The 20,296-nt window shown below is 47.2% G+C and overlaps 1 protein-coding gene across 4 annotated transcripts in view; it reads right to left on the bottom strand.

Annotated features, from left to right (window-relative positions):
- The window catches only part of Rptor (regulatory associated protein of MTOR complex 1), a 348,484-nt gene that overhangs the window by 133,704 nt on the left and 194,484 nt on the right, over positions 1-20,296 (bottom strand). For 2 of the 4 annotated variants that reach the window (XM_076543891.1, XM_006987711.4), the window contains exon 7: positions 7,313-7,372. The exons of 1 other annotated variant lie outside the window; for it this stretch is intronic. In XM_076543891.1, the coding sequence (XP_076400006.1) occupies positions 7,313-7,372 (60 nt within the window). Of the gene's footprint in view, positions 1-7,312; positions 7,373-10,352; positions 10,375-20,296 lie in introns of those variants that run through there. One more of the 4 variants, XM_076543892.1, reaches the window with a different exon arrangement.

The following is a 20,296-nucleotide window of genomic DNA, read 5'->3' as shown; positions in this document are numbered from 1 at the left end:
GTCAGAACACACAAGAACTCATGGGGAAGCGTTCATGCTCTGCATGAAGGCCACATTGTACCTGGAGAAAATACAGGGGCAGACACTATACCATAACCACACAGGAATTCGTCAGGTCCTAGAGTCAAGATGATGATGGATTCCCTGTCAGCTTTAATGCAAATGAGATTTGGGAAACCCAGAGCTCCACCTCTCTGAGAAAGCAGACTAGCCACTGTGAGCAGGGGCATGTGACCATGTATGTCACTCAGCCAATTACACAAACCTCACCCAGCAACTCCCCTGACAGCTTTGTCAATATCGTGCAAATGTTTTTATTAGAATCTCTCAACTACTCAAAAATTTATATATTTTGAAATATTCCATGGTTCTCAAACCATCAGCTATTTATACATTTTTTAAGAGAACACTCATGCTGCCTGGGTGGGAAGGCCAGGCTTTTGTTCCTTGGGGTTTTGAGCACAGGCCAAGAAGGCAGCTGGGGTGAAGATGTATCCCTCAATGTACTGTGTAAACCCATCTGTTGCTCACACCTGGGACAAGAGGGCTCTGAGGTGATGGGCAGTCCTAGGCACCTCGAATCAGACCTCAACCAATTTAAGTGCCGAACTGACCGTTCAACAGAGTAGCAAGTACCTAGTCTATGAACACTTCATTTCAGCAGAGTTCTAAAGACATAATAATATTAAAAGGCTTTTTAAATGTTCTAGGGCTCTGGAGCCAGCTGGCTCAGCTGGCACTGTGTTGTGATGCATGCAGGCCTGACCGTTGAGACCTTCTTTCCTGGGTACCTTGTGCAAGAGAAGCGGACTGACAGTCTAGGGAATATTCCAAGCATAGTGGAGCCTGCTCATGCTCTCAGGACTGGAATAAAGGAACTTGGCTCCCTGGTCCTACTTCCAAGAAAGTGTCCCTGGGCTCCTGTGCCAGGGCATGCTGCCCACAGGCATGCTGGTGGCAAGTACACTCTTGGGATATTGGGAGAGACTCATCCTCAGTCAACGGGTCCCAACATTCTGCCTGTACAGCGTGTGCTCAGATGTATGATGAAGCAAAGGGCCACTATATGTGGGAAACCAGCGGGCTGTGACCTCCAGAATAGCCATCATGGAGACGCTCAATTCTGGAGCACTGGGTGCAGGTGCAGCAGCAGCAGCAGCAGCAGCAGCAGCAGCAGCAGCAGCAGCAGCAGGAGGAGAGCAGTTCCCACTCACAACATGTCCTAGGGCTCATGGTCTCTATGACCCTCCACTCTGTGCTACATTTCCCTTAACCTCTCACATCTTGAAGAAGGATGTTCTATGGTTTGGATATGCCCACAGTGCATCCTCCAAAGTTTCAAGGATTGACATCAGCCCCTACTTTGAAGTACAAAGAGGACAAAAACTGAATCCAATCTGGTGTGCAGGTCAATGGGCTGCTGGAGGGGTTTAGGATTAGATGAGGTCAGTGGGTGGAGCCTATAGTTGAATTTGGGGGACTTTAAAAGGAGACACCTATAGTACCCATACACATACTCTTCCTGTCTTATTATGTTATATACTGCATAGTCTAGAGACCTTTCCAGCAAGACCTCACTAGATGTGGCTCCATGACCTTGTGTTTCCAGAATGGTAAGCTAACACAAACCTCTTTTCTATGTTCTGCTTTGTGGCAGTGCATGTGTTGTAGTGGTGTAGAGCCCAGGGCCTTGTCCACGCCAGACAAGTGCTTGACCACTGAGCTGTGCCTCCTGTCTCCATAGTACTGAACGCCAAAACCTCAAAATGCCTAATACAGGACATAAGCCTGTACATGAATGAAAACCTAAGAGCAAAAATAAAAGCCTGGTTTTGTTCTATACCCTGATGCCTGGCTGCAGACAGCTCTCTTTTGCTGCCTCTTCACAGTGGTAAGTAAGGGTAGCCAAGAAGGTTGTGGCTATGGAAAGCCAGGTCAAAGCTTCCGTCTTGTAAGAACTCAGCAACATAGAAATGTACCCCTGGCATCTACTGCTCCACTGGTTATGCTGCAGAACACCCGTGGACCAGGAAGGAGGGTGGGGTGAACTGTGCAGAGGTGGAATGCCACACAATACATGTACTGCATAGAAACTATTGGCTGTGGTGGGCACAATGAAGACACACAGAAGGGAGGTGGGTCACTCAAAAATACCCCGAGTGTAGCAGTCATGCCAACCGTCCCACATACCTGCAACCTCAGCATACGTGTTCTTGAGGCACAGCAATGCTACCAACCTCCCAGCAGGGCTGCCTGCACAGGTTAACACTGCCAGCCAGCATGCCCAGACAGGGCACCCCATGTGTAGCGTATGGAGATACCAGGTGGGCAATGCAGAGATTCCTGCATGAACAGCTTCAGCAGGCTGCAAGCTGTGGAATTCACAGGAACCCAAATGGGAAAGTTTTAAGGAGACATTCAGATAATAATAGAGTGGACGAAATGAGGGTTGTGCAGGACCCATCAGAGGAATGTGCTGCCCAGCTTCCCAGAAATCAAACCTTCTTATAGGACTGTAATATAATAGGGAAAAGGTCTAAAACCTTTTCTTTTAAATGGCAAGCGAACTGCAAAGGTGAAAAAACACCTATCATCTCAGAACTCGATCTAGTGGCTGTAGCTGGTGGCTTTGGGGCTGTGCATCAGGCTTTCTCTGAGGGTGGTGTAATTCTCAAGTTTGTAATTTGTCCTGGCATAAAAATATAAATATGATTCACCCATTCACATTCAATTTAACCCTTGCCAAGCTACAAGGGAGAGCAGCAATACAGTGTTTCAAACGGCCAATGTTTTTTTTTTTTTTTTTTTTGGTTTTTCGAGACAGGGTTTCTCTGCGTAGCTTTGTGCCTTTCCTGGAGCTCACTTGGTAGCCCAGGCTGGCCTCGAACTCACAGAGATATGCCTGGCTCTGCCTCCCAAGCGCTAGGATTAAAGGCGTGCGCCACCACCGCCCGGCTAAACGGCCAATGTTGACGTGTGTCGGTTTCAACTGAAACAGACTGCTCCCTGTGACTCAGTTCCAAGTCAACACCTCAAACACACGTACACTGATGACGGCAGCACCTAAGACTTGTTAAATCAATCTCAATAAACTGTCTTCCACAAAGTCTTCTCGGAAATCATCATTTCAGCTTCACACTAGGACTGGATTCACAAGTTCTCAACAGTGCATGGTGGTGTCACACAAAGCCCAATGTCCAAGTTCTCTCAGCACAGCTCCTCCCAGACAGGTGCATTCTGAAACCTGACCACCCTCGTGACAACACGTCACATTTGTCTTCTTTAACTTAACAACAGACAAGCGAACCAAGCACTGGAGATGGCTCAGGGGTGAAGAGCACCAGCAGCTCTTCCAGAGGACCTGGGGTTTGTTCCCAGCATCCACACAGCAACGTAACAACTGCCTGTGACTTTAGTTACAAGGGATCTGCACTATATTCTGCAATCTGCCAGCCCCAGGCATTCACAAGGTACATACACAGACATGCAAGAACTATACAAACACATAAAAAATAAACTGAACACCACACCTAGTGTTTTAGCATCTGACCGACTTTTTATCACTGCTTGTCACAGGAGTGGAAGGAGAAAGGACCCTCTGAGTTCACCTCTAGATGCCTAAGAGCCACTCTGCTGGCTGGGAAAGCAGAAATGCTAGGGCAGGGTGGGAAGGACAAGAAAAGCCGATAGCGGGAAAGTGATGCCTGAAAGAATTGCGGTCCTTTCTGTCTGGGTGGAAGGTTGTCCACTGCTGCTTGTTAGTCCTCACTGGCCAGTTCTCATAGTGAATGAGAAATGACTTGCCCACGAAGCAGAAGAAACCACTTTCCCCAGGCCCTGATCTACTCTGGGCTTTGCTCTTTGTCTGGTCCTCTTGCCCACAGCAGATGCCGCCTCTGCTTTGCCCCCAGCAATTCTGGCCAATATCCTCTTAGGGCATTGCTACCTGCCTCCACATGTAGGCTAACTTCATTTTTTCCCCTGTTACATGCAAACTGACTTCTTTTGGAGTGAGCTCTGTGGCTTTAACACATGAAGGCTCTATGGGGCCCCAGGCAGGACACCTCCTCGCTCGTCCCTCTGGTCACTCACACAGTCCTGACCTGACCCTACTGACCCTGATTCTTAGAGACTGGCTTCTGCAACTACCTGTGTTGTGTGTGCTATCTCTCTTTTCTTGCTGACAGCGTTTTGTGGTCCTCATGTGGTAACTCCATATGAGTTATTCTGCAAGTTTCATTCTTTTTCAAGAAATATTTATTATACTTTATGTGTATGTATGTGTGCCTGCTTGTTTGTATGTATACCACATACCAGTTATAGGCGGTTGTGAGCTGTCTTATGAATGCTGGGAAACAAACCTTGGTCCTCTGCAAGAGCAGCAAGTGCTCTTAACCACCGAGCCACCGCTTCAGCCTCAGGTTTCATTTTTCAAGAGTAAAGCCCCAGGGATAAAGTGGTTGGGTCACAGGATCCCACCACTCTTCCTTTATACTAGCCCTGGGAAGAGCTCCAGCATTACTCTGCCTCTGAGGCTTCAGAAAGGACTTGAGCCAAGGGTGGGGACATAGCAGGAAGACTTTCTGGGGAGTGCATAGTCTATCTGTCTTCCACAGCCCCGATACAGGAACAAAGGCCAGGACTCCGCATTGCCCAGCCCTTGTCTGTGGCTCTGACCCCCACTCTCAGCAGCAGCATCACTGTGGTCCCTGATGACAGGCGTATAACATTGTGAGCAGTAAGAACACAACAGACAGAAAGGGGACATGTGTCCACATGTCACCATCCATGGGTCCTATCACCATTTATGTGCTCCTAGGTCACACTCTTCTACACTAAACTGTTAATGAAGACGGCACAGTTTGTCACACCATAACTGAAAAGGGTCCTGGTGACACCAGAGGCCTCTACCTCTTTCTACTGGGTCTGTACCAGGCCAACTGACTTTCTATGTGCCTGGCTAAGGGCAGCTTGCTTACCCACCCAGACCCACTGTCTACCAACAGCCCCACCCTGCTGTGGATCATGCTTTGGTTTCTAAACTGTTCTGTTAAGACCAAGGAGGCAGAGGGATTACCGAGCCTTCCATGTGCCCTGCTGGCGCCCACTGGTGAGGCACTACTTTTCCATGTCATCCACTGTTTGTGAATGAGTGTACCCTTCAGCTTAGATGGTGATTTAAAACCCAAGAGGAAAACATTAGCCTCGAACTGCCTGTAGTGGTCCTCGCTGCATTTTGATGACTATGTGTGGTGGTAATCTAATTGTACTGAAATGTGATTTTAATTGTATGTTAATAAATAAAGTTGCCCGGGGGTCAGAGCTATTAGAGCCATAGCAAGAGTGTGGCGGTGGTGGCACATGCCTTTAATCCCATAGATCTCTGTGTGTTCAGGGATACAGCCAGCATTGGAGATATACGCCTTTAAGACCTAGGGGGCTGTACATTCAGACAGTGACGAGGCAGGCACGTGTTTGGGTTTACAACCAATGAGAAGGCAGAACAAAATACTATAAAAAGACGAACAGAACAGACAGGATATAGCTCTCTTTCGGGAAGCTGGGACACCGCAGGAGGAAGGGTGAGATTTTAGCTCTGAGCTCTGACCTCTCGGCTTTCTCTTTTACATTGGTTCTGTGTTTCTTATTTAATAAGACTGTTGATTACATCTACAACTATGAGTGAGCTATAGATGTATTTTACATGCTGCATTTCTGTAGTGTGTGTGTGTGTGTGTGTGTGTGTATACACACACACACATTTTTGTAATGTTTACAGATAGAAAAGTCAACCCATGGTGCTATTGTTCCTTCCTGTTTCAAGTTCCACTTTGCTATTCAGCTGAAACTAGAGTCATTTTTCTTCTTTTATTGGGCAATGCTGGGGAATCAAACCCAGGGCCTTGTGTACACTGACTGTGTCTCAATCCACACCCTCAACCCCAGAGTTTTATGCTTCTTTATGCATTTATATTCAGAGTTTGCAACACATGGAAAACACATCCTACTGTACTTTTCACTTACTATGGGCATGGGAGATGGGTGCCATCAGTGTGTGTGCAGCTCTGCATTTTCCCTGCAGGCTGCACCTTGAGCATGTATCACAAGAAGGCAAGGCAGCACTGCTCTTGGCACAGGATCGCGAGTTGATTCCCTCACACATAAGGAAAGCGCTTTCCTAGGCAATCCATGAGGTAGATTTGCTCTTCTCACCTACTTTTCAGGCCTTGGATATTTTCACATATACTCCTGTATATCACAACTTGGAAACAATCATCTAGTAATTTTGGAAAATAAGGGGTTCCAAAAATCTCCCCAAGTTTTCTATACTTCTGACACAAGTCAGGATGAGTTGAGAGGAGTCAAATGCAGGTCAGGTTTAGAGTCATGAGATACTATTTCAAAAGCAGAGAAATCAGGAGAGGGATAGACTTCTCAGGGACCTTAGCAGGCTTTGAGCAAGAGGGAACACAGGTTCTCCCACTGTGCACACCCTGGCTATTTCTAGAATGGGTTTGCCCTCAACAGTAACATGGCTGGAGGTAAGACACAGCACATTGAAGACCAACCTGAAGTTAAAGAAGATGAAGTTTGTGGTGACATATTGTGTACCCTAATAAACTTGCCTGAGGATCAGAGGACAGAGCCAGACACTAGATTAGACATAGGGGTCAGACAGTGGTGGCACACACCCCTAATCCTATCACTTGGGAGGTAGAAATCTGTCTGGATCTCTGTGAGTTCACGGCCACAATGGAAACAGAGCCATGCAGTGGTGGCACACACCTTTAATCCCAGTCTGGGAAGCACACACTCCTTTAATCCCAGGAAGTGACCGCAGTGCAGAGAAAGGGACTGGGGAACTAAAGCAGTTCAGCTGAGACCCTTTCAGGTGAGGGCTCAGAGGCTTTCAGTATCTGGCTCTGGGTTTTTTTTGTTGTTGTTGTTGTTTTGTTTTTTTAATAAGACCATTAGGAATTAAAACAACAAGGTTACAGTGGAACTATAATCTGGCTGTTTCAGAAAGGCCACGTGGGCAGCCCTGTTTTGCATCAGACAGTCTGCAGTATTTTAAACATTCAGAGGAACAGAGCTTCTTATCATTTCTCTTTGATTATGGCCCCATGCTAGTACCTATAACACCAAGCACTTGTGTAACCTTCCTAAGCAGAGCCTCAATCAGAGAACAAAAGGACAGATCCACAGGAAAGTGGAGAGCCCCACACTAACATAAGGGACTTCTGAGGACATTGAGTAGGAAGAAGAAAACACTCAAGACCCAGGAATCCACCAGGGCTCCAATCTTACTTACTTTTCTATCAAATCCAGTGTGACTCCAGGCACCAGACTAACACATTTCTGCATGCAAAACCTGCAGAGAAAGGAGAGGACATGAGAGGCAAGAATGGAACACTGAACTTGAGGACCATCCAGCAGTAAAAATACAAGTTTCAACACACTGCTTCCTCAGTACTGGCATCTTTTAGGTTTAAGAAGCAAGCCTCAGCTGGCGGTGGTGATGTACACACCTTTAATCCCAGCACTCTGGAAGCAGAGGCAAGTGGATCTCTGTGAGTTCGAGGCCAGCCTAGTATACAGAGTGAGTTCCAGGACAGCCAGGATACACAGAGAAACCCTGTCTGAAAAAGAACAAAAGAAACAAGCCTCACTGCTACTGTGCCAAGGCTGCAAGACTGTAGAGCAGCATCTGGAGCCAGCAGCTGCATGCAGTTAATGGAGCCTTGTCCCTGGAGAGTATCAAGGAGCTGAGACTCAGAGCAAGGCTTCAGCTAAGAACTGCTGGAGTAGACTGGACTCCCTGACTCTGCCTTTCTTCCTTCTTAAAAAAGTGAGGAGCGGGGGTGGGGGTGGGGTGGGGGGGGGAGCAGTGCTAGGGAGTGGATGCATGCCTTCAAGGCACATAAGTGCCACTTAGAGAAGACAAAGGAACAGGGATTCAATTATACCATTTTAATCATCAAAAGTCAAAGGAGCCAGAGCTGAGAGACTTCTCATCTGTGGACAAATCCACCCTCAAAAGCAAGAACGGAAGTGGCAGGGCTTTATCTAATTTGTGTGTGCTGACAGAAGGCAAGAAGCCATCTTTCTTCCCCTCCTGTTAGAGCCATTGGCACATAGCAGAACAGGATCAATGGCAGCACTGAAGAAGGCGGCAGCTCAGTGTTTTTAGTGGGAGAAACGTAGAATGCTTGCACTATCTGTTTAAAATTAAGAGCAGTAACCCCTTCAAAAGCTGCATCAGGAGCACAGCACCTGAGATGGCCCCAATCTAGGATGACTCCATTTACAGTTTTCAGTGCAGTCTGCAGGGACTTGCTTTCAACTCTGACACACTGACAATGGCCCACATGTTTGTGCTACAGGCGACAGTGAGTGGCATCTCTCAGGCAGCCCAGCATCACTGGTAGAAACTAATGATGCTCTCTACTTCTCTCTCAGCCAGGAGCTAAGCTAGGACACTCTGCAGCTTGTGTGTTTTCCAGTTATGATGCCTGCACCTTACAACGGGTTCACCAGGACACTTGTATGCATGTACACCTATCACCAATAGACACTGTGTTCAGTACAAAGATCAGGGAGACAAGGACAAAAACCCTTTGTGAGTGGTAGGCTTAGAAGACAGGGGAGCAGTGGGATAAGAGGGGAAGAAAACAGAGAGGAACAGAAAGATACAGAAGCAGATAGACACTAAGGTAACATACAAATAGTATATGCCAAGTAAATGGCTCCTGCCCAGGACATGGAGCACAACTGCCCAGCCATGTTCTCTGTTCTCAAGAAACAAAGCTCAGCTCAAGCAGTGGGAGAAAGCTTGCTTTTGGTTGAGCTGCCACAGCCAGTGTTCTATGGTTCAAAGAGCAACATAGATTAACCTGGGGGCCACATTTCTCTGACTGTAGGGGCAGCTCCTTTACAGTCTAAGGGAGCTGGAAAGCTGAATACAGTCAAGCTGGTGGCTGGACTCTTGAGTAGCTAGATCCTTCTGCTGACATTCCAAGAGCTCTGCTCAGCCCCCTGCAAGCATCTTACATCCTTGGAGTCAGCATGGATGTACACAGCTCCAACAGCATCAAGATCTCCTGCTGGATAAGCATGACCAACAGGAGACACATTTGGGGGTCTGAGTCCTGTGAGCCACACTCCTCATTGTTTTGTCTCCTCATCCATAATGGATTTATTGACTGGGAAGTCTGGAGCCCAGTAATGACAGGATTATTTGTATCAGATTAATTCCTATGTCAAAAGCAATAATAAATTCCAGACAAAATATTAAAAACAACCACTTGGAGACAGGCGGTGGTGGCGAACGCCTTTAATTCCAGCACTTAGGAGGCAGAGGCAGGCTGATCTCTGTGAGTTTGAGGCCAGCCTGGTCTACAGAGCAAGTTCCAGGAAAGGCTCCAAAAGCTACACTGCCTCAAAAAACCAAACAATAAAATAAAAAACACACACACACACAAACAAAAAAACCAACCACTTGGTAATTCCAAAGAACAAACAGGAAAGAAACTGGAAGTGCTATAACCTTGGCAAAGGATGAGCCACCTGTTGGGCTACACATCCACACAACATATGGGGACAGCGGGAGCAGTCTCCCTAGGGTGAGGACCAGGGATCAGCAGGGAAGGCTGCCAGGAAATTGCGAGCAATAACCTTAGACTGGAGGGAGCCAAACCTTCCTCTAGCACTGGCTGACTCATGAACTACAGACAGGATGTGACTGCAAGGATCCCTGTGGCAATGGGAGGCTGAAAGTATTAATTGGGAGTGCAGGTCTCTTGCCCCAAGAAGGCAGAGGAAGGCCTCATTTCACCAATTAGAGGTCCTGAGAAACCTCAGGGCTTTCAATGGACTCCCAGAGGGATCCTGCCTTAGTCACGTGCTGTATTCCAGGATCAAGAGTGACACTCTGTAGCTAGGAACAAAGCCAAAGAGGTCAGTCCCACACCAAGCTTCTGGGGAGATCAGTCCAATCCTACCGTCCACCCCCACCCCCACCCAACTGGGCTGACACTGCTCTAAGGAAGAGAGCAGAAGCAGCTTTTTGCACTTCCAAAATGGGTGGCATAATGTCAAAAGCCAGAGAAAACATCAAAACAGACAGATTTTGGAATTGATAGATACTTTGTTATAAAAGCCTAATCTGATTATTGACTGGGAGATTGGCAATTTTATAACAGCAAAAAGGTACAGTTCTCTTAAATATGGAATTAAAGCAAAGACATTTAAACTAACCAGGCTATGGTCACTTGAAGAGCAGCATGCTTAAGTCACAAAGTTCCCTCACCAATAGCATCAACTCTCCAAACCAGAACAACAACTGGTCTCACCTTTCATTCTTTTTTCTTCTATATGAGGGTGTTCCTGGACAATGAAGGCCAAGGATAAACTGAAGAAACAAAATGACTCAATGCTGGGCATGGTGGCTCACACCTTTAATCTCAGCACCTAGGAGTCAGAGGCAGGCAGATCTCTGTGAGTTTGAGGCCAGTCCAGTCTACATACCAAATTCCAGGACAGACAGGGCTACATAGAAAGACTGCCTTAAGAAAACAAAAAACAAAAAACCCTCAAATGATCCTTAAAACTGGCCAGGTATGGTGAATCACACTTGTAAACCAAAGATTTGGGAAACCGAGACAGGAGGGTCATTTCAAGTTCAAGGCCAGCCTGGGCTATGGAGTGAAAGCTTATTTAAAATATTAAATGAAATAAAATAGTCAAATAGCTGAAAGTTGCTCATGTTCTTCTTTGGAGGCTGTCGCTCTGTGTCTCATGTGAGTGTTTACTCCTCCCCATGAAGTAAGAGGCAGCACCTATTCTACAGATGGAGGACACCAGAGAGAAGTTCAAGAGTCCTGAGGACAGCTGGCCAAAGTAGTATGAACCTGAAGTTCTAGATATTTGGGAGGCTGAGACAGGAATACTGTTGAGCCCAGGAGTTCAAAGCCAGCCTGGGCAGCACAGCAAGGCCAGTTTCAACAACTAAACCAAATCAAGCCAAACCAAAAACCAACAAAGACAATCCACTGAAAACAACGAATACAGAGGCTTTTCATAAACAGACCACTTTCAAGGAAATAAGCAGAACAAGCAGGAGGCAGGAGGACCATGGAAGGGGATGCTTAACTCACTGAAGAAAAGTAACTTGGAACCAGAATTTCACACCCAGCCAAACTGCCATTTAACTGTGCAGGGACAAGCGCTCTCGGGCACACCCAGCATCAAGAAGTGTATGAAGAGAGCTGGGGGTCACACTGGCGTCAGAGGGCAAGGGGGACCCCGAGGTGGGGAAAGACACACAGGAAGTGCTTTGGAAGCTCTGTGAGGGGCGCTGTCTTCAAAAGAAAATAAACACAAACAACAGGAAAGCGCTGTCTACTGACCCCGAACTGCGAAGTCAGGTAACACCAGCCAAGAGGACTCCTCTGGAAGCTCCACCACCAAGGGCCGCCGTTTTGAACAAAGTGGTGACACAAACCAGGCTAAGCATCCAAACAGCCTCCACGGCGGGCGGCATCTACACAGCAGTCAGAAACTGGGCTGTTGATTCCAGGAACCAGCCAGAGGAGACACCACTTCCCCCAGCAGGCCAGCTGCAGCCTGCCACCAACAATCAGGTTCCAGCCTGCTTTAATCCTTACACCAGAAGTGACCTGAGGCTAACCAATCCCTTTTCTATTTTCTGCCTCACAAGGAACTCGGATTCCTTTTTGGTCTTTGCTTCTGCTCTCTGCAGCTCTCTTCTGTCTATAAAACCCTTTGCTCTGTTCCACTCACAGAAACGTTGTTATAAAACTAAGGCAAATGGAAAAGCAGGGAAATCCAGGGGGACGTGAGCAGGGAAAGGTGCCCCTCACCTTAAGTCCAATGGAGCAGCAAAAGTTCCAGCTCCACTGCCAGCTGGTGAGTCGACCGGCTAAGCACCTTGTGTGGCCCTAGTGGCTCCTGATTTCACCTTATCAATTATAATTCCACTCAAGGCATTACCAGAGCCACCTCATGTATCAAATAAAAGAGAGAAGAAGCAAACGGTTCTTAGCAAGCTCAGAAATGTAAGTGGTATATGTGGCTAATGCTAAGACAGTTATCTGAGTCTCCCTCACGAGCCTGTACCGCTACCACACTTGGGTATGTCTTCCTTTCTGGGAGAAGCTCAGAGCCATACTCTTAGGTATGGTCTTTCTCCTTTATGTGTTTTGCTTTCTCCTAACCCAATGGGGACTCTTTAGGCTGCTGAGGATGGCAGTGTAGAGCTGTGTCTCTGTACCCTCACACTGACAGGATGCCTAATTACTGATTCAAAAATAAAGCCTAGCTGGAAAGATGGCCAAAAGAACCGGCTGCTCTCCCGGAGGCCCCAGGTTTGACTCTCAGCACCCATATGGCAGCTCACCACTATCCGTAACCACAAGTCCCATGGGATCCAGGGACACTAGGCATACAAGTGCTGCACTAGACATACTTGTAGGACATTAGGCACACAAGTTGTGCACTAGACATATTTGTAGGCAAAACACCAACACACATTAAGTAAGCAAATGAACAAACTGACAATGCCAGCCAGTTGGACAGGGTGGATTTCTCCTGTAACCCAAGCTCTCAGGAGGCTAAAGCAGAAGGACTGCTGCCAGTTCAATGCCAGCCTAGATCAGAGTGAGTGCTAGGCCAGTTTGGGGTACAGAGTAAGACCTTGTCTCAAATGAACCTACCAAGTAAGGTCTCTAGACTGTTTTTACTTCCCACCTTGATGCTAATTTACAAACTTTAGGTGTCACTTTGACTGTATAGAATGGCTTCCCAATGGCAGCTTCTAGGCCCATTGCCAGGACTAGACACATGTAAGGAAGGAACTGGTGTTTTCTCTGCTGTAAATGAATCCTTTCATTAGCAAGTGAAGAAACTCTGGCCAGCTTGAGTGTGGAGAGCATGTGGCTCTGGCAGGCCTTACCCTTCTCTGCCATCCCCTCTGCCTTGCTAAAAACCATTAGATTACATTCCTAAAGCTACAAGGTCTAGTACCTTATTTGGATACTTCCTCCTCCCGAGGCTGACTACCAAAGTTCAGCTATCAAAAGCTCCCTTTGGTTCACCTAATTAACATGCCCAATTAAAATTAAACACCTCACCCTAGCACAGGGTTTCCATTCCCCCTTTACTTTTATAAACTGCCATTTGCCTGTGGGTCACATCTGTCTCTCTATCCAGAGACAGTCCTTTGTCCCTCCGGGACAGATACCCCTTGTCCCCTCTCCCTTCTCCCTTGTCCTTTATCTCTTGTCTTTGTCCCTTATCCCTGCCCTCTGCCCCACTGGGGTAACTAAATCTCCTCTGTACTGAGAGCTTGGTCTTGGGGTGTCCTGAGCCGATACTTTTACTTTGAGTAAGAGACAGAAAGGCTGGGAAGCAGCAGGCAGCAAGGGTGCTGCTCCTCAGACACCACATTGTCTATTGTTTTAGTATTTTCTCACCACTGTTTCAAATGGTTGAAACATGTCTTCCAATAAAAAGAAAAGGCAGCAGACGGGCGGAAAACCTTTCAGGGCTATCTACTTTACAAAGCTGCTACATCTCAAGGGTGCAAACTTTCAAAGGTGCACCCCTGCCTCCCCACACCTAGCCCCTTCATGTTTCCCCTGAGGCTATCAACAGCTGCAACACCCCTTCCCACGGAGGCAACTTCTTCTGGGGAGGAAACTTAGAACACACCTTGCGCAGTGGAATGCTCCCACATGGAAGAACAGAGGAGTCCCTTCATAGAACTGTCCCCTAGTCTGTGACAGCTTCAGGCTCCTTGTTCCTCAGTCCAACTTATACCTAGTAAACAAGTCACCTGGAGTACGTGCACACTGCGTGTGGACTCGGACTAGAAACGGTACCAGACTACTGAAGGAAGCACAGAGTCAGAGGCCCACATGCAGAACTCTGACCTTCACACCTTCTCATTTAGGGCAATGCTTCTTGACTGCACACTGATGGGAAACGGCCATGCAGCAGCAGCTACCATCCCCTGGAAATCACAACACTGTGCTAGAGAGAAGACAGTCAACAGCAGACAGGCACAGACCCCATAAGTACACTTGGTGTGCATCACAGACAGGTGTGCCATCATCTACCTCGGTCTAGGAGGTAGGGTAGCTTTATGGTAGAAGTTTTGGATGGACTCTAAAACTTGTTTTAAAAAAATACATGATTCTTTTAAATTCCAAAGAACCAACTACTTAGATCCTAACCTATCATGATCATTTATCTCACTTCTCTTTCTGCCACCTGATCTGTCCTTTCCGTATTAAGAAGTGTCACACAAAGTTCTAGGACTGTCACAAGCAGGAGGTTGGAGATCACCTGGACAAAGCAGACAGAAGGGCACCACACAGCCCATGTTTCTACCACTTACCATTCGGTGGCAGCTGAGAGAGGCCTGACCCTGGGGAAGACTGGCCAGAGGCATGCTGAGAGTAGCACAGCATGAGGGTCCCTAACACAGGGACTGAGATGACGTCACCACAGATCTCTGAAACTGCTGTAGCACTAATGGCCCAGAGCCAAGGCTGACTCTCATCCAAGTTCAAGTGAGAAAAGAAATTGGCTGGGAGAGATCTGAAGCAGGCTGGGACCATGCACTCCTTCCCCACGTACAGGAAGGGCCAGCACTTGCAAAGATCAGGTTAGGAGACCAGAGAGATTGCTCTTCCTTCCTTTGCTATTGTGATAGGCCTCCTCTACAAAGAAACTCTTGAGTGCTGAAGCTGGGACACAGTCAGATGGGTTATCCAAGTCCCCGTTGGTTCAGAGTTTATCTCACATTTTAATCTCTGGCTAACCTTCACACAGGTCTCCCAGAAAACACTAATGTTTTTTTGTTTTGTTTTGTTTTGTTGTTGTTGTTTTTCAGCTGCTCCGAGTTCCCAGGAGAGAAAGAGCCACAAACTCAGAATTATCAAGCCAGGCAGAGTGATACAGGCCTATCTATAACCCCAGGACTTGGGATACTGATGCAGGAGGATCAAGAAGTATTATAGCTTGGGCTACATGCTGAGACCCTGGCTCACGCAAGCAAATAATAGCATCTATAAGCAGGGCCCTTTTTGAAAAAGTTCAGTGTAATTTAAACCTAGACATTCCCCCTGTTAATATATTGGCAGGAATAGAGGAGAGAAATGGGGACAGAACCCAAGCCTTCAAACATGTTCCACCCCTGAGCAATATCTTCAGTCTCATTAAAAATCGGAAAATCTCCCAGTGACTTTTTGACTGATTCAGGTCTAACTCCTGACAGCCATACAAAAAAAGGAAAAAAAAAAAGAAAAAAAAAAAAAAAAAGACCACACAAAAGCAAGGGGAGGGTGACCTGTGTTAGAGCAGGGGCAAAAGGCAAGACCCAAGATGTGTGGCCAAAGACAAAACAGTGTTTTTACTTGCCAATTAAAAGTTAATTAATGGAAACATTTGTCATTTAGAAAAGAGCTAAAGCAAGAAGGAAACACTCATGTCTCCACCTGCCATGCTGGCACCTCCTCCAGCTCAGGGCAACCAAAGATGTCAGTGCTCAGTCCTCCACCGAGTCTTCTATTCTAAGGCACCCGTCCTAAGGTGTCTATGCCTAAGTCTCCTATCATGAAGGAATCTATCCTAGCATGTCCACCGCAAAGGTTCTGAGGTGCCTTCAAGTCAGAGTACAGAAGCTGGACTGCCTGACTGACGGACTTCACATCTGCCATTGTGACTCTTGCCCTCTACCAAAGAAAGGTGTTCAGAAGAGGCCTAAAGAACCCAGCGAATGGCTAAGTGATGGGCCAAGGTGAGAGCACACCTCTGACTTTATATATACTTCTCTGTTGCACATTCCTTCTAGGACCTAGGCTCTCGCCACTAAAGGCAAACTAAGTGCCCAGAACACATCTGAACATTAACATCTCTAACCTAGATTTAACATCTTCCGAATGGACCATTCATCAATTATGCAGCTGGCAGGTACCAGACATTCAGCTGCTTTTATGACCGTAAGTGCATTGTCTTAACAGAAGCAGCTGGACATGATGATAATACAGCCGGTTTAGATTGTGTAGGGAAGTCCAGCCAGAGGCAAAGACAACTTTTATCAGAGAGCACGCTTCCTACAGCAAATGAGAACCGCAGCCACGGCTAGAGAGACGATGGACTTGAGTCTAGGTTCTCTGTGTGCTCCCTTTCACCAGCAGCAGAATGACTGGCCAGACAATAGCCTTTGGCTAGGAGGTGAGAAACTACTATGACAAGCAGTCAATTACTGATGTTCTGGGAACAGGCAATGAGGTCAGACTAGTCGCCAACTAAACTTAAATGTAGATTGTGTTGTATAGAAAGTATGTTATACATTTTGTCTTGTCCCCTTCCAGCAGGTAGGGAGGTTGGTAATGTTTCCTCTGCTGTGTTCCTGGTCTGTGGCTTCAGCATCAGGTGTACTCCACTGGGTACAGAGGCTTCTGGAAGCAGATAAGCCAACTGGTGGAGAGGCAGACCTTTCTCAACAGTAATTCACACACTGTAACCCACAAAACCTCAGATCACGTATGGCCCTCAAAATAGAGTCTGTCGAACACAACCTGAGATGGGACAATTTCTCTTTGGAAAGAAGGCCAGAGTGTGCTGGAAATGACACATCTGTACATGTGATACGGGGTAGTTTAACCTTCCAGCTTAGGAGCAACAGAGGTAGAGCTATATTTTCTGACATGCTAGTCCCATTCGAGAAACACATGTGGAGAATAATCCAGAACAAGGAGAAGTGGTGTGCTTTGGGAAGAGGAGCAGGAGTTTTGTCCCACGGAAACACTACTATTTTTTTACTACTGGGCAAATGCTTAAGTAATTCTATTTATAAATATGATGGAATACTAAACTTGAAAGTAAAGTACCAGGGAATAATAAAGAGTGGTCACTGTCAGCTTGGAAACACAATATAAAGGTACACATTGTGTTACATAGTGTTGTGTTACATAGAGCACGGGCAGGACAGACAGACAACACAAAACATGAGACTGTGCTGATCCTTTCAAGTTTTCCTTCCCATTGCTCGCTCCAGAACACTGTGCGGTAAGTGAGGGAAAGGGAGGCTCCCTCCGGAGCCCACACAATGGCATGTGCATGTGGACACTGGAGCTGAAGGGTGAAGCGTGTCTCTGCCCTCTTCTTAGCCTCATGCCTTGCTTGTGGCACTTGGGTATACTGCAGCCAGGGGGATGATGCTCAGCTGGAAGAGCAGAGCTCCTCTGAGAAGATGTAAACAAGGGACCTTAAACCGAGGCAGAGGCGGAGAAAACAGGTGGTAAGGAATAAGCCTGTGGGGAGCAAGGGATCCTTGAATGAACGTGTAAGGAGCTGATGAAGAACTGCCTGAGTGAATATACATTGTTGCATGAGCATGTGTCACGGACCCCAATGCCTCAGACCCATGGGAACTGGCAAAGCCTTCTCAGGTCAGGCTTAGGGATTGGCAAAAGCCTTCCCCTGGTCCCTGTGTGGATGTCAATAGTCTGTGCAAAAATTTAGCCACCCCAGCTTTCTCCTGTAGTATGACTACAACCTGAAACTGCTCCCCTACAGAGACCTCTCCCTGAAACTAGCTACAGTCTACTATGTGTAATAAAAACAGGCTGTGTAGTAGGTGTCCTCTATCAGAGCAAGCACAGCCCACCTGATCCTAGATTTTCTGTCTGTCACAACTCTACATCATTCCAGTCTGCTTTGCAGCAACAAACCCTTCAAGATGCACCACAAGCCAAACAGCAGAGCCAAAGGAAGAAGAATAGGGTGAAGAGGTGGCTGAAGACACCTTTGTCAAGCTGGACAACTTGAGTTGGATCCCTAGGACCCACGTGTTGAGAGAATGGAGCTAACTCCCACAAGCTATCCTCCGACATGTGTACCAGTGGGATATACACACCCCATGCACAAAAAATAAATGTAAGAAAAAATTTAAAAAGTGGTTACAGACAAAGACAGAGTAAAGGCTTGCCACAGCTCCCCAGGCCCCGCCCCACCTCTGGGAGCTAACACAAGCCTGTGCTTCTTCTGCTCAAAGCAGGGCTCCCTGTCCCTTGGAGGGGTGTGGCTTTGCTCTAGGCGGTTCACATTGCATGAAATGGTAAAAGCAAGAAAAGGAAGATGTGGCCCCATGTAAGGGCAGATGTGAAGCCTGGACAAAGGGACAGTATACTAAGTGTGCGAGGGAGTGAGCAAGGAAAGCCACATTTTAGAGAATGGTTTAACTATTTAAAAGCTTTCCGTGCCAGAGGGGAAGAGAAAGGAAAGACTAATATCTTGAAGATAGATGCTGTGTCCGGTCTTCACATTCCTGTGGCATCTTGTGGTCCCTTGCATAGTAAATCCTCAGGGCAAGCTATATCACAGCACTGTGAGGGGCAGCCCTGCTCAGCCCACAGAGAAACCTGTGAGCTCTAGGAAGAATATAAGCTGGTTCTGGGGAAGCAGCAGCAGGCAAATAGAAAAAACAGGCAGGGGTGGGCACCCAGTAGGCTCAGCTGTAAGTCAGGCTGCAATACTGGGCAGCTGCAGGTTAACACCTGGCTCCCAACCAATCACATGGCTCATGCATCCCGACTTATGGCTGCTTTGACTGGCCCTGGTGATTAGCAAAGACACATATGAAACCATGTTGGAAGTACCTTGTAAATTACAGTGTATTATGCAATTAATAAATACAGGCTGACACAGACCTCACAGCTCCCATTCCACAGTACTTCCTGGACAGCTGCACTGCCTCTCTATTGCTGGGACACAGAGTGTTATCTTCACAAAGAAACTGGCTCACCCAAGGGAAAGAATGGACTAGATAGCATTCAGACTCGCAGAGTTTCTGTTTTCTCAGAGAGCCACACTAGCATGGGCTGTTTCTAATAGACCATCAATCAGCGTTCCCTTCATGGGACAGGTAGACAAGCAAGGTGGTGCGTATGGCCTGAGGAGAGCTTTGCCACATAATGGCTCACTAAAGGTACCAGTACCACAGAGCAGAACCTAGCTGGCAGAGGCCACAGTACTCGAAGTGTTCAATTCCAACTCTGGCCAGCAGTAGTTGGCCAGCAAGGTTAGCCCCAGTGGCTTTCCCTGGAAGGTGGGATAGGCACAAATCAAAATAAAGGGAGGAGCCTTCCAACAAGCATCAAGGCTAACAACTGGCATGGGAGTGAGAAAGAAAGAGAAAAATTGCCCCATAAAAGAAAGAGATGCTTTTAAGTGACTGCTTCCCCATGCACTCACAGAATATACTGCTCCTTACCAGCACGCACATTAAAACCTCCTTCTGGAGATGCAGCTCACTGTGGCATAAGTCAGCCTGACTGCAGCACCTCTTCCCCGAACTTCCTCCAGCAATCCCCTGGGTGCACTGGTGACAAACTGTGCCGAAGCTGCAGCATCACGAGGCATAAAGGGGCCCAGCCTGGCTGGGGCAGGCTTCAGCCAGGTGGCCTCATCACCAATAGCCATCGGGCTCAAAATGCCACTGTCTCTGACAGGACAGATCCTCTGTGCTTGCTCACACTGTGGTGGAGGGCTCTGCTCACTACGAATGGCATGCGTCCAAGCACAAAGATGAAATTATTGAGGCAGAGTGGTGGTGAAAACTGGGACTTGCAAGCCCAGGGAGTCTTGGGTTCAAATCCCAGTTTTGCCATTGGCTGACTGGAGAACTCAGTGGTTAACTTCTCATATCCCGCTGTTTTAACTCATGAGAATAACAGACATCTAAAACCAGAATTGTGGAGATTAAACAAACAAAAAGCCTTAATTTGGTATATCATGAAAATCAAACACAGTTTCTTTCATGCATTCACTTCTCAACAATGAAGAGACAGCAAGAGGACACTTAAGGCACAGGAAGTGGAGAGGCAGTGTGCTAAGAAGACCCTGGTGGGAGCCACATTTACACCATGTCCACTCTGGGCAAGAGCCAGGCACCCCACAGAAGGGCCAGGGCAGGAAGGGCAGCTCCAGAGCCAAATAGCATCACAAGCTAGACCTGGGGATCAGCCAGGATCTCAGCCCAATGAGGTCTTCAGGATTAACATTGGCCTTTGATATCTGGGGAGGGCAAGACCAAAGGCAAAGGTTTATATTTGCTTAAGAATCAGCATCAGGGCTGATAATGTAGCTTAGTCAGTAAACTTCTAGCATGCATGAAGCGCAGTATTCAATACACACACACACACACACACACACACACACACACACACACACACACACACAGAGGCATGCACATATGCACGTGGAA

The sequence above is a fragment of the Peromyscus maniculatus genome, chromosome 8 (genome assembly GCF_049852395.1).
Source record: "Peromyscus maniculatus bairdii isolate BWxNUB_F1_BW_parent chromosome 8, HU_Pman_BW_mat_3.1, whole genome shotgun sequence".
Lineage (NCBI taxonomy): Eukaryota > Metazoa > Chordata > Mammalia > Rodentia > Cricetidae > Peromyscus > Peromyscus maniculatus.
The sequence above is the reverse complement of the archived record's forward strand: the minus strand, read 5'-3'. Positions and strand labels throughout refer to the sequence as shown.